General features: G+C 41.1%; 1 protein-coding gene across 1 annotated transcript in view; it reads right to left on the reverse strand.

Annotated features, from left to right (window-relative positions):
* Positions 1-1407: 1407 nt before the first annotated feature.
* Positions 1408-14204, reverse strand: part of CNTN4 (contactin 4) — an 891247-nt gene continuing 878450 nt past the window's right edge. Inside the window, exons 24-25 of the mRNA XM_031662718.1 lie at positions 5467-5635; positions 1408-3239 (exon numbers count right to left, since the gene is read on the reverse strand). Coding sequence (XP_031518578.1) covers positions 3139-3239; positions 5467-5635 — 270 coding nt within the window. The 3' untranslated portion in view covers positions 1408-3138. The remainder of the gene's footprint in view (positions 3240-5466; positions 5636-14204) is intronic.

Below are 14204 nucleotides of genomic sequence, written 5' to 3' on the forward strand. Positions count from 1 at the left end.
TGCAAGGCACTGTGCTAGGCACTATGGAGAGTACATGGAAGATAAGACCAAAGTCCCTGCCCTCAAGGAGCTTACAATCTAGTTGGGAAGACAAGGCATACATACAAGAAAAGTAAGTAACAATACAGGAGTTAAATTAAAATGCAAGATAACAGTACAAGAGATTTCCAAAAGTAGTATCTGATTAATTACTAAATGAGCGGCATTGATAGGGGTTGCAGCTAATTCCGAGGAAGAATGTCATAAAGGACTGAAACATGGGAAGGCTTTGCAGACAAACTGGGGCTGGAGCTACTGTAGGACAGCTGGGATGTGGATGGGAGAGAAGGGTGGAGAGGGAATTTCAGGAAGGGGCAGCCATAAGACCAAAGGCACAGAGGTGAGACCAAAAGCAAGCAGTGTTCAAGGGTCAGGGAGGGCTTAGTGTGGCTGGATGCACAGTTAAATTGTTTTGGATTAAAAAGGGCCTTAAGGACCAGGTGTGGTGGCTCATGCCTATAATCCCAACACTTTGGGAGGCCAAGGCGGGCAGATCACTTGAGGTCAGGAGTTTGAGACCAGCCTGACTAATATGGTGAAACCTCGTCTCTACTAAAAATACACAAATTAGCCCAGTGGAGTGGTGGGCACCTGTAATCCCAGCTACTTGGGAGGCCGAGGCAGGAGGAATCACCGGAACCCAGGACAGGGAGGCGAAGTTGCAGGAGCTGAGACTCCACATTGCACTTCTAGCCTGGGTGATACAGAGCAGGGACTCCGCCTCACAAAAAAAAAAAAGGCCGGGCGCTGTGGCTCAAGCCTGTGGCCCCAGCACTTTGGGAGGCCGAGACGGGCGGATCACGAAGTCAGGAGATCGAGACCATCCTGGCTAACACACGGGTGAAACCCCGGCTCTCTACTAAAAAATAAAAACAGCCGGGCGTAGGTGGCGGGCGGCCTGTAGTCCCAGCTACTCGGGAGGCTGAGGCAGGAGAATGGCGGAACCCGAGGCGGAGCTCTGCAGTGAGCTGGAGATCCGCCACCGCACTCCAGTCTGGCGACAGAGCCGCAGACCTCGCCTCAAAAAGCCTTAAATGCCTGAGTTTAGAACTTGGTCCTTTTGGAAATGGGGGGTGAGGGAAACAACACATATACTTACAGTAAATATACAAAAGACTTAGCTAATCAAGAGAAAATATTCAAGTCTCATCTTCAAGACACTTACTTGTGGATTAGGACCCTCTCTACTTCTAAAGAGGATTTGAAATCGTGTCTTCAGGGTTGTCAATTCCAAAGGAATAGCTCTGGGTCATTTAGATTTGGGTAGAGACTTCTGAGTCCCTCTATGATCCCAAATTATAATTAGCATAAAGGTAAGCTAACAAATTCCCTGACAGGCAGGCAGGAAAAATGCTCCCAAAAGACAAGTATCTTTACAAATGACAGAATATTTATTAACAATACCTTTAAAAAAGATTACATATGCTAGATCACTGGTAAATATCATTTACACTGGGGTTGGGAACTCCCTGGGTGTCATTTTTTTTCATTCATTTTATTATTTTGTTGATTTTTTTGCATGTGATTTTAAATTTTATTTTATTGTAACATAGAAGTAACCATATCAAACTAAGAAAGGAACACAGCTTGAAATACTGACAATATTTTTTTTTTCCGGTTACCACCCTAGTTTTTACACAAATGGAATCCTGATTATGACTTTATTGGATAAATATAAGTAGAAGGTTGAAAAGTTATATTATTTGTAAGCAAAAATGACAAATTACAGCAAATTTGAGTTCTCTGAGAAAGAAGAAAAGGTGGCAGCATGTTTACATGAGAAAATGTTTATAGAAAATTTCATTGCCTTTTATGTAACTGTTCCACTAGCGTTTGCTTACAAAACCTTTCCCATTGTAACAAATAGTTCTTTTCATAAGAATACAGTTTTGTTGATATTGTCATTTTCCAATGTGTGATTTTAAGAGTTGGAAGGTAATGTATATAAAGCAACTAGGCTCCCTATTGCAAAACAGAATCATCAAGAAACCATACCATTGTACTAAAGATCTTTTATAGAGTCATATTAAAAATTCTTGCAGCAACTATTTGTTGAAATAGGAGAAATCTTCCAAACTCCATATGTAATTTTGATTCAAAAGAAGGGCTCTATTATTACAGAGATACACATCTTATATATAAGAAATTTTGTAAAGAAATTACGAATCCATTGACAGAGAATTACTTTTTTTTAAAATTTACATTCAAAATAGATACAGTTAAAGATAATAAAATTATCTTTTATCCTTTGAAAGACTTGGTGGACTATAGTAACTTTTGGTCTATGTTACTACAGGATATATGTTACTTCAAATTTAATGTCTAAGATAGTGCTACTACAAAGACAATGCTAACTTAGTTGAGTGAAAAGAAAATCTTACTGTACAATGCTAAATTCAGGGATGGGAATATTGCACAAGGTGCCTCTTGGGCAGTAAATTTAGCTTTTGAGATTGCAGCCATTCCTGAAACCATCTCAAGTTGTATTGAACAACAAAATTCACAACGGCATGGGAAAACATATTGTACATGTCAAAAGGACTTGATTCAATGCATTAACCACTAGAAGAGTAATTTGCATACAGCAGCCTTGAGTTATAGACCAAGTCTTCAGCTGTTCTGCCACGAGATCCTTGTAAAACTGTACAAGTAATTTGCAATTTATTTACCAAGATGAGTTTCAAACTCTGTCTTTAAAGGAAATATTTTCAAATTATAATTGCATGATTGTGTTGTCCATAGCATTTTACAGCTGAGGAAAAAAAGTAATATCTACATTATATGTTAACTTTAAAAAATTCTATAAAACACTAAATATATAATAAAAAATATGCATATAAGGACATATGTAAACTGCTTTGGTAACATCATATTACAGATGTCTTCAGTGCATTGCAGAGTTTCCAAAGAAACTTCAGACAAAGCTAGATTTGCTTTGAGGAAGTACTGTATAATGCCATTCCTAAAGAAGCAAAAAACATTTTTATTCCAGTAATAAGATGTACTTGAACAACAATATTACTTAGTACTGGGTGTCTTCAAAACAACTAGCTAAATGTTGCTTATATTATAAACAGCAAGTCCTTGAGATAACTTTTGTCATAAACTGGACCTAGCTGTGAGGGAAATCATTATTGTACTGATGGCTGACAGCGTACATGCATTCGAAGTGGAAGCCCCGGATCCTCTTGCGTAGGCATCTGAAAAGAGAGAACAAATTCACTCAAAACAGCCCCATCCTGGCTTCAAAGGGAAGAGCGGCCACGGGGCTTTCTGAAACAGCAGAACTGCGTGGATTCTACTAGAAATGATGATCAAGATCTTAATGGCTTTTAAATATCAGTTCTATGACTATCTAGCTACGAACCTGCGAGTAGGGTAGAGGACAACTCTGTACCTCTGTCAAAGCATTTGTAAAATAAGGATGTTCCCATTTAATGTGAGAAGAAACTTCAATATTACTAGTAACAGTACTGATAGATACCACGCCATGTCAATGATGCAACAAAATGAAAATTGCTACTCCCTTTTGAACTCCATGAAAATTGCTACTCCCTTTTGAACTCTATGAAAATTGCTACTCCCTTTTGAACTCTATGAAAATTGCTACTCCCTTTTGAACTCTTTATGCTGGGCACAGATGAATATGACACTTAAATCTTGCAAAAACTGGATGAAGGCGAGGTATTATTATTACCTCACTTAACAGATGTGGTAATTTGTGCCCAGATCACCCAGCTAGTAAATGGCTGAACTGGGGTTCAAACCCATGTCTGTTTAAATCTACCCCTTTTCTCGAAACAAAATAGCCTCAATCCTTTTTACATTTTCTTATGGGTCTTACATTTTTCATAGTAAGAAGCTATCAACTGTCATTCGGGGGCTCTTCAATCTTGTAAGATCCCTTTGACCAACCTAATGAAAAATTCCTTGAAACAGATCATGTTTGGCTCACAGTCACTTCCTTGTTACCTAATAATTACACCAATATAATTGCTTAATATATGTTTTTGTAATGAATAAAACCAGGAATCATCAGTCTACCTAAAAATACCAATCCCTGCAATGATAAGAAAGCATGAAGTACAAAGTCAGATTTTTAATTAAGTGAGATAAATAAACCCCAGTCTTGTATTTTCATGGCCTGGAGATTACTTCCACATCTCACCAAAAATCTGGCTCCCTTTCAACAGAAGTTAGAGGCTTTGTTTGATGAAGTGTAGAATCCAATTGTCCCTGCTTTTAAGACAAAAATGCCTTTTGTGTTTGTATGCAAAAAAAAAAAAAAAAAAAAAAAAATGCAGTAAATATAAACTCCATCCAGAAACACTGGCATATCACCCCTTAGCAGAGGGATGTTACATGACTAAAAGTCAGGATGGTGGTGAGGATTTTGTCCATAATTTAAAATATCATCTCTTTACCGATGTCTTGAAAATTTATATCTCCAGCCTTCAATGCTCCCCTAAACTCCAGAATGCTAAATCTGAAAGCCTGTGAAAATCTACACTTAGACATCTAACCGCAGTCTTTCTTTTCTTATTGCTGTAAAATGCACATAACAAAATTAGCATTTTAACTCATTTAAAATGTACAATTTAGTGGTACTAAGTATACTCCAATGTTGTGCAACCAGCACCACTCTCAAGCTCCTCAACCTTTCTGTCACCCCAAACGAAGACCCACTACCTAAGCCCCCACTCCCCACTGACCAGCCACTGCCAGTCACTAGCCTCACTCTGTCTCCATGGATTTGGCTGGTTTTTTTTTTTTTCTTTAAATAAATGAGATCACACACAACAACAAAAAATAATACGCTGCTAAGATATTTACAAACATGGTATTTGTAAAAATAGAATTGAATGTATTTGCTCAAAAAGAATATGCTATTCTCACATGCTATTCAACAATATTTGAAAATGAAGATAATCTTGACTATAGAGAGACATACACATTGATGCACATGTTACATATACCCATTCAAAATAAATAGTAAATTCAAAATATTTCCAAGACATTGAACTGCATATACTGTTTCACTGGAGAAAAACTGCTACAGCATACTTAACAATGCTTTTCCTTCTTCCTGCTGACTGAGTCATGCTTTTAACTTTCTAAGCTATAATTCTGGGGTTACACAGATGCATAGAAAAATAAACGGGCTGATACGGAAAAACCTTAGTGACTGATTCGTATCTGCTTTAATCTGATTTTTGATTAGCAACTAAGTATATCAGTCAACACGGGCAAACTGATTTTTGCATGAAACTGCCTATGGCCAGCAAACATCTGGAGAAGCGGGGTAGTGTCCTCCATTTTATTCTAAGTCTTCTTTTGCAGGCTGAATGTCTTTCAAGCCCTGACTCAGCTGGAAGGCTGTTAAAATAAGACAGGCAGGAGAAAAGAGAGAAAAAAAGGCATTCTCACTTGATATCTTTGGAATTCGAATTTGTTCACTGCTGCTGCCATCTCCTCCGTCGCTGAATGGCTTAATTTCTATTATATAATCTTCATCGAAAGGCAAAGAAAGCTCCACCGATGTTTTATTTGTTTCAATGACAGATGTGCTGCTTTGTCTGTTCCATCTGTACAAGACCTGCCAATACAGAAAGAACAGGTGTCACCTGCCGTCTTCACAAAGGCTCCAAAGATGGAGCATTCATTTGTTTTCACCTCTGGGCACCAGCAAAATGCAGGGAATGTAGAGGTTGTCTGGCTGCCCACTTGCATTTGGAAGGCTCACTTGCGGCGAGGGCCATGACTGCAGCTACCATTTTATTCCGAGGAAAGAGCTGAAAGGATATTATAACAGGGGTGTCAGCAACATGATTCTACCTACTGCCTAGCCTCTCGGAGGCTCAGTTGACACACCTGGGAAAATGGAAAAAATGAGTAGCTCCTTAAGGATGTACAGTGCTGTTACACATCAGGGGCTTTGGCATCAGAATAAACTTGGCCACTGGGGGATCACAGGCCACTTCACCTTTTTGAGCCTTACTTCAGTCATTTGTAAAGTGGGGACAATAATACCCACTCTTCTGGAGTGTGTTTTCAAGATTGCACAAGGAGGCTGGGTGCAGTGGCCCACGCCTATAATCTCAGCACTTTGGGAGGCCAAGTTGGGTGGCTCACTTGAGGCCAAGAGTTCGAGACCAGCCTGGCCAACATGGCGAAACCCTGTCTCTACAAAAAATACAAAAATTAGCCAGACGTGGTGGCACACACCTATAATCTCAGCTACTCTGGAGGCTAAGACAGGAGAATTGCTTGCACCGGGAGGCGGAGGTTGCAGTGAGCTGAGATCATGCCACTGCACTCCAGCCTGGGCGACAGAGCAAGACTCAAAAAAAAAAAAAAAAAAAAAAAAAAAAAGATTGCACAAGGTTTGAATCTGGTGAGGGCCTAGCTTAGAGGAAGCATGTAAAAAATAGTATCTCTGAAGGCTTAAAGATAATCAGAGAACATACATGGCAAAGGTGAGAGCACAAGCCAGGCACAGTAACTTATGATCATGAGTCTTAGAGACAGGACATTTCAGCACAGGGAGAAGATATCTGAAAGGCAACAGTAGTAACCTCCCATTCCTTCCCTCTGGAACCCCATTTTGTGGGGCTAGGTAACAAAGAGGCAGCCATTGTCACCTTGGACGTATCTGAAGCTTGTAACAGTCCTGTTTTCATATTGGGTTCTGAGTCTGGAGTGGGATTCATTTGATGAGGTGGCCAACTAGCTTCCTAAAAACACATTCACCTACCTGGGATTGCCTGCTGTGACTGGCATGGACTCCAATCAGGAACAAAATATACAGGTCTGGGAAAGTGTGCCTTTACCTATAGAACCACTAAAGCTCATCCTCTGCAGTTTCCCCTGACAATTAAAAAGACAGGGTTGGATGAGGTCAGTGGCTTTTGGTCCTGGCTGCATGTTAGAACCATTGGGGTGCTTGTAAAATACTTATGCTATAGCTCAGTGGTTTTCAACAGGGTGGGAGGGGCAGGGGAGCAATTTTGCCTCACAGGGAGGTATCTGGCCATGTCTGTAGACATGTTTGTCTAAACAGGCCCTGTTGTTGTAGTGGACAGAGAGACCAGGGATGCTGCTGAACAGTCTACAATACCCAGGGCAGCCTCACAACAAAGAACTCTCTAGCTCAAAGTGTTGACTGTGAGGAGGTCAGAAACCCCTCCAGTTCCACTCTAGTCTGCCTAAGACTGCACAGAGGTGCGATCCAGGCTGTAGGTTTTTTTTTTAAGATCAGCAGGTGATGTTACTGTGGGATAGGCATCATGGATTAGATGAATTCGATGAGTAGTTCTCAAATTTAAGCGTGACCAGAATCACCTGGAGAATGTGTTCGAACACAGATTGCTGGGCCCCATTCCTGGAGTTTGTGATTACTTCTGGGATGGGACCTGAAAATCTGCATTTCTGACAAGTTCTCAGCTAATGCCAGTGCTGCTGGTCCAAGGATCATGTGTTGAGAAGCACGAGATTAGCTCATCCTTCCCTAAGACCCCTTGTAAATTCTGATCTGCTGAGGCTAGAGACATAAGGTCACTCTCGTGTCTCAAGACAAAATCAGACACAAGTGAAATTCGTAAAATTCCCTTAGAATGGTTTAGAACCCATCTGTTCCCTGGCATTTCATCACCTTAATTTATGTCTCTCTAATACAAGGTGGAAAACACAATTTCCTTAAGGTAGAAAGATTCATAAGCGTCCCCTTCTTCTCCGCAGCATCACTTGTATCAGACCCAGCATCCCCTTGCTAATGATTAGGCACAAATAAATCCTCAGGCACATTCAGGAGTGTCAAAGCTTCTCATCACAGCCCTCCAGGAGAATGGGCTGGCTGATGGGATGCAAGGTCACATCTGGCTTTGAGGAATAAATTGCTGCTTTGATTTACCTCTGGTCCTTGCAAGAGCTCAGAGGATTCAACTTGTTTCAAATATAAATCCAAAAGAAACACTTACAGGAAAAAGCAGCCCTTTTATCAGCACTGCTTATCAGTCTTGCAATATCAGGGACTGCAGCAGAACCCAAATAAAGTCCTGCAAAACCTTTATTTACACCAAACACTTTGCTGAGCTGATTGACTTGAAGGCTGTGCTTGCATTTGATATAATCTAAGGTGGAAGACAAGGGGAAAGAATGGATTTGTGGGAACAATGATAATAGCAGCAAATATTATAGACTACTTCCATTATTGAATGTCTGAACACTGTATGTTCTAAATCAGGGGTGTCCAATCTTTTGGCTTCCCTGGGCCACACTGGAAGAAGAAAAATGGTCTTGGGCCACACATAAAATACACTAACACTATTGATAGCTGATGAGCTTTACAAAAATTGCAAAAAAATCTTATGTTTTAAGAAAGTTTATGAATTTGTGTGAGGCCACATTCAAAGCCATCCTGGGTCACATGCAGCCTGTGGGCAGTGGGCTGGACAAGCTTGTTCTAAACGCTTACATGGATAACCTCTTAAGGAAGGCAATGTTATTATTCTGATTTCAGAGATGAGAACCTGAGACCTGGAGAGGTTAAGCAGTTGCCCCAGGTCCCATGACTGGTGGATCCTGCATTCAGACCTAGGCAGTCTGTGCTCCAGAGTCTGGATTTTTTTTTTTTTTTTTTTTTTTTTGAGACAGAGTTTTACTCTTGTTGCCCAGGCTGGAGTGCAAAGGTATGACCTCAGCTCACTACAACCTCCGCCTCTCGGGTTCAAGTGATTCTCCTGCCTCAGCCTCCCAAGCAGCTACCGTTACAGGCATGTGCCACCATTCCCTGCTAATTTTGCATTTTTAGTAGAGATGGGGTTTCACCATGTTGGCCAGGCTGGTCTTGAACTCCTGACCTCAGGTGAGCTGCCTGCCTTAGTCTCCCAAAGTGCTGGGATTACAGGCGTGAGCCACCGTGCCCGGCCTCAGAGCCTGGATTTTTAACTAAGACTAGCTTGGCAAGCACATGTAGGGCTCTGGACAAATTGCTTTCCCTCTCTGGCATCTGTCCTCGGGAACGCAAACCAAGGGAATTAGACAGTAAAAAACTAGTGGCCCATGGGTCATAATCAGTCTGCATATATTATTTGTTTGGCCGTCATAGTGTTAATTTTTTTTTGAGTTAGATGTGACCATTTCAAAACAAAGAAAATATACATTAAAAATTTGTGGGTTCTACTGAACAACTGGAAGATATGGCCACACTGATTGCTGTGCTTTGGATGCTTGTCCTCTCCAAAACTCATGTTGAAAATTTGCCATTTTAACAGTATTAACAGGTAAACCTTTAAGAGATAATTAGGCCATGAGGCGATTAGGCTCACCCTCACAGATGGAATTAGTACTGTTATGAAAGGGCGAGTCAGCTCTCTATCCCCCTCCCTTCTCCCTTCTTCCTCACTCTCCCTCCTTCCTCACTCTCCCTCCCAGCACTGGGTGTCAATAAACTTATGTTCATGTTAATTGCCCAGTCTCAGGTATTCTGTTCCTGAGTAAGACTCTACAAAAGTGTGATCCAGAATAAAAGAGACTAAGCCAGTGGCAACAACTGGCTGGAGTTGAGAAGTCTCATTCTGAACAATCACAAACTGCAGTTGGTCATAGTCCCAACACTTCCAATGTTGCTACATTGTCATATGCCTACCTCAGGACCTTTGCATCTGCTTTTTTTTTGGCAGTACTTGGGACATTCCCAGAGAGCTGCCAAGGCCCAAATGAAATCACACCACTTGAAAGTGGCTCCTTAGCCTTTATATAAAATAATAAATTTCTCCTATCTACTCTATGGCTTTCTCTATTCCCCTCACTCTGGCTTCTTTTTCTCTGTAGTACTTTGTTATCACTTACTATATTTATTTATTGCTGGCAGGCAGAAGAACCAACTGGCTAAACGTAGAACTCAGGATCCATACTGCTGTATTCAGATCCCAGGTCTTCAACATACCAGCTATATGAAAGGCAAGTTACTAAACTCTGTGTCATAGCTCTTCATCTGTAAAACTAGGGATAATAACTGTACCTACCTTCATGGGTTATTAAAAGGTTAAGATGAGGCTGGGCATGTTGTCTCACACCTGTAATCCCAGCACTTTGGGAGGCTGAGGCAGGCGGATCACCTGAGGTCAGGAGTTCAAGACCAGCCTGACCAACATGGTGAAACCCCATCTCTACTAAAAATACAAAAACTAGCCAGGTGTGGTGGTGGACACCTGTAGTCCCAGCTACTTGGGAGGCTGAGGCAGGAGAATTGCTTGAACCCGGGAGGTGAAGGTTGCAGTGAGCTGGGATCACACCACTACATCCACCCTGGGTAACAGAGGGAGACTCTGTCTTAAATAAAATAAAATATAAAGTTAAGATGAATTGGAACAGTGCTTAGTATATGTATTAGTAGTAGTTTCTGAATCGACTGAACATAACTCATTTATGTTATCTGCCTGGCTCTGTAGGTAGTTTAATTTGTATACTAAAATCAGATGCTCTACTTTTAGCTCTGATGTCATAAAGTAGCTTAAGGATTTGTGTTGGCAAAATATTTGGGGCCTCAAACTTTCTAAAGTCAGCTTCTTGTTGAGACCATCTACCCAAGCTGAGATCTAAAGAATCCAGACAACTTAGTGAAGACGGGAAAATAAACCCACACCCCAACACCTTCAGTATTTGGGAGGAAAACTTAATTTTGGAAAGGGTCAGTCTGAGATAAACAATAGCCATATTTAATGGGTCAAATTCTCTAGCAAACGTCAACTCTTCCATTGCAATCAGATTCACCTTTTATTCAGCCTCTAATACCACCCTAAAAGTGACACTAGGGAGAGTTTCCTGAGATGTCATGGGAGGTGAGATATCACGGGAGGTACACACACACACACACACACACACACACACACACACACACACACAGAGAAAGTAGGAGAGAGAGTTGTTCATTGGTACCTTGGTAATTCAGGGAACTGGCTTCAGGACCTCCCTAAAATACCAAAATCTGTGGATACTCAAGTCCTGGACATACAATGGTATAGGATTTGTGTATAACCTTAGCATATTCTCCCATATACTTTAAATTAACTCTAGATTACTCATAATACCTAACATAATGTAAATGGTATGTAAATAGTTGTTATACTGTATTGTTTTTGAAATCTGCATCATTTTCATTGTATTATTTTTTGTGTTTTTTTTTCCCTGAATATTTTTGATCCACAGTTGATTGAATCTGAGAATATGGAACCTGTGGATACAGAGAGCTAATGCCTTACATTATTTATCTCTAAACATTCACATGTATATGTAGCAATCAAAATGTATAGGCAGTTACAGTGACATTCCTTGGGGTGTAGCTGAGGAGGTGTAGGGTATCTGGCTCCTGCAGTACCATCCCTAAAAAGAAGGGGGAGTGATTGAGCTGGAAATTAAGAAGAACTCAGGAAGTGTCCTTTCCTACCATCTGGTCTAACCCTGTTACCCACTCTCTTCTCCACTGCCAACACATGTGGTTTCTGTAGCATTTCACACACTTGACACACATCCATCACTTCTGTCCCTTAGAAGAAAAATTCCCAACATGGAGGTGCCACTAATATTTAGATATAGTCTGGATCTAGAAAATACAATGAACCAACATAAAAAATCGCATTTGGAAAAAAAGTGTCAATCCATGGTTCAAATAGGTTACATCATCTGGTCTGCTGCACAGATCTGAAATGGTTCCAAGCTCTCTAGTTTTAATTTGTTCCAATATTTTACTTTATTCTTTTTTTTTTTTTTTGAGACGGAGTCTCACTCTGTTGTCAGGCTGGAGTGCAGTGGCTCAATCTCAGCTCACTGCAGCCTCTGCCTTCCGGATCCAAGCAATTCTCCTGCCTCAGCCTCCCAAGTAGCTGGGACTACAGGCGCCCATCACCACACCCAACTAATTTTTGTATTTTTAGTACAGGTAGGGTTTCGCCATGTTGGCCAGGATGGTCTCCTACTCCTGACCTCAGGTGATCCACCCCTCTTGGTCTCCTAAAGTGTTGGGATTACAGGCATGAGCCCCAGTGCCCAACCTATTTTATTCTTATAAAAATAAAAGTCATTTCCCTAAGTCCCACACTAAGCCCAGCAGATCTTTCCTGGAAAGTGAGATGCTCTTGTGTTTGTCTTGACCTGCTTTATTCTCATCACATACCCTGCTTGATTCTATACTGTTGAAATGAATCTTCTAGATGTCTGCAAAAGTGTTGAGAAAATAAGTGTCAGAAGGACCTTCTTGGAAAGATGCTACCAATGCAAGGCCATATGAGAGTTTCTGAGAGGGAACATGAGTATAAATAAGTGGCAACTAAATAATAATCATTACGCAATTTTTCTTCTAAAAATGCCTATAATCTTTTAGACACAGTTCATGAAGCTTGCATATTGATCCCTGCCCTTGAGAAAGCTGAAGGCACTCCAAGTCACTACACTCAACAGACTTCAGTTTTCCTATCGGTAAAGTGGTGGGAAAAAAAAGATTATCTAGGTTTGCCTAGATAATCTCTAGGATTTCTTGCTCAGCTAACATTTGCCTGGTTGCCTGAAATAGCTTAGGTAGCTCCTGGCCCATTCATTTTCTTTCAGCAGTAACCTGAAAAGGAACTTCAAATCTAGTTACAAGTTCACCCATGGAAAGTGTGTAATTCCCAGGGACTCCTTAAGCTTTCTACATTTTTATTGTGCTTTGTCTCCCTGTTCTATGGGTGTACCTGGAAGGAATTTTTTTTCTCTCTTTTTTTTTTTTCACTGTCTCCCCTGTTTTGGTGAAATCAATTCTGCCCACATCACATCTGCTTTTTTTCATGGTGGTCAATGTCAAGATGATCAGGCAGTGTTAGCCTGAGTCAGACATTAAAAGTTGTAAGGGTCTGTCTTCTCTCTCTCTCTCTCTCTGTCTTTTTTCTTGAGACAGACTCTTGCTCTCTTGCCCAGGCTGGAGTGTAGCCATGAGATCTCAGCTCACTGCAAGCTCTGCCTCCAGATTCAAGCGATTCTCTTGCCTCAGCCTCCCGAGTGGCTGGGACTACAGGTGCCCCACCACACCTGGCTAGTTTTTGTTTTTTTTGTAGAGATGGGGTTTCACCATGTTGGCTAGGCCTGACCTCCAGTTATCTGCCCACCTCAGCCTCCCAAAGTGCTAGGATTACAGGCATGAGCCACCGTGCCTGATCTTCATTCTTGCCTTCTTTCTTTTCTTCTTTTTAGTCTTCTCTTCCCTCATTCATCTTCCAACCTATCCCACCCCTTATCTCTTTTGTCATAGATAAAATTGATCAAATAAACTCTTTTATATTATTTCACACTAAGAGGTTAATAATTTAGTTCAGGACATGAAATCTCCATTCTAATACAACTATAGTGAATGTATCTTTGGCTGGAAAAATAATAGTGACAATTCAGGCACTGTCCTCTGGAAGCCCCCAGTCTGGGGATTCACAGCAAGTCAGTTAATTACAATTACCCAAGAGGACGGAAAATATTATATTGTGAAAAAATCTTGCAAGTAGGCCAGGTGCGGTGGTTCATGCCTATAATCCCAGCACTTTGGGAGGCCAAGGTGGACAGATCACTTGAGGCCAGGAGTTCAAGACCAGTCTGGCCAACATGTTGAAACCCCCTATCTACTAAAAATGCAAAAATCAGACGGGCATGGTGGTGCACAACTGTATTCCCAATAATTTGGGATGCTAAGCCAGGAGAATCACTTGAACCTGGGAGGTGGAGGTTGCAGGGAACCGAGATGGTGCCACTGGACTCCAGCCTGGGTGACAGAGCGAGACTCTGTCTCATAAAAAAAAAAAAAAAAAAAAAAAAAAAAAAAAATTCTTGCAAATGAAGGGATCTCTGCCCATCAGGGAAGGCTTCTAAGCTAAAACTGAAAGCTGAGTGGCTGATTAGGGATACAGGGGATATGCAAAAGGTCAGAGAAAAATGAAGACACTAGAAGTTTCTCTTTTAATAAAAAAGTAAATGCAGTCCCAAAGAGTTTAAGTGATTTACCTGAAGTCACATAGCCAATAGAGGACCCCAAACAGGGTTTCCTATCTCTTTTTTTATTTTTAAAGTTTAGACAGGTCTAGCTCTGTCTCTCAGGTTGGAGTGCAGTGGCATGATCATAACTCACTGCAGCCTTGATCTCCTGGGCT

The sequence above is a fragment of the Papio anubis genome, chromosome 2 (assembly GCF_008728515.1).
Source record: "Papio anubis isolate 15944 chromosome 2, Panubis1.0, whole genome shotgun sequence".
Classification (NCBI taxonomy): domain Eukaryota; kingdom Metazoa; phylum Chordata; class Mammalia; order Primates; family Cercopithecidae; genus Papio; species Papio anubis.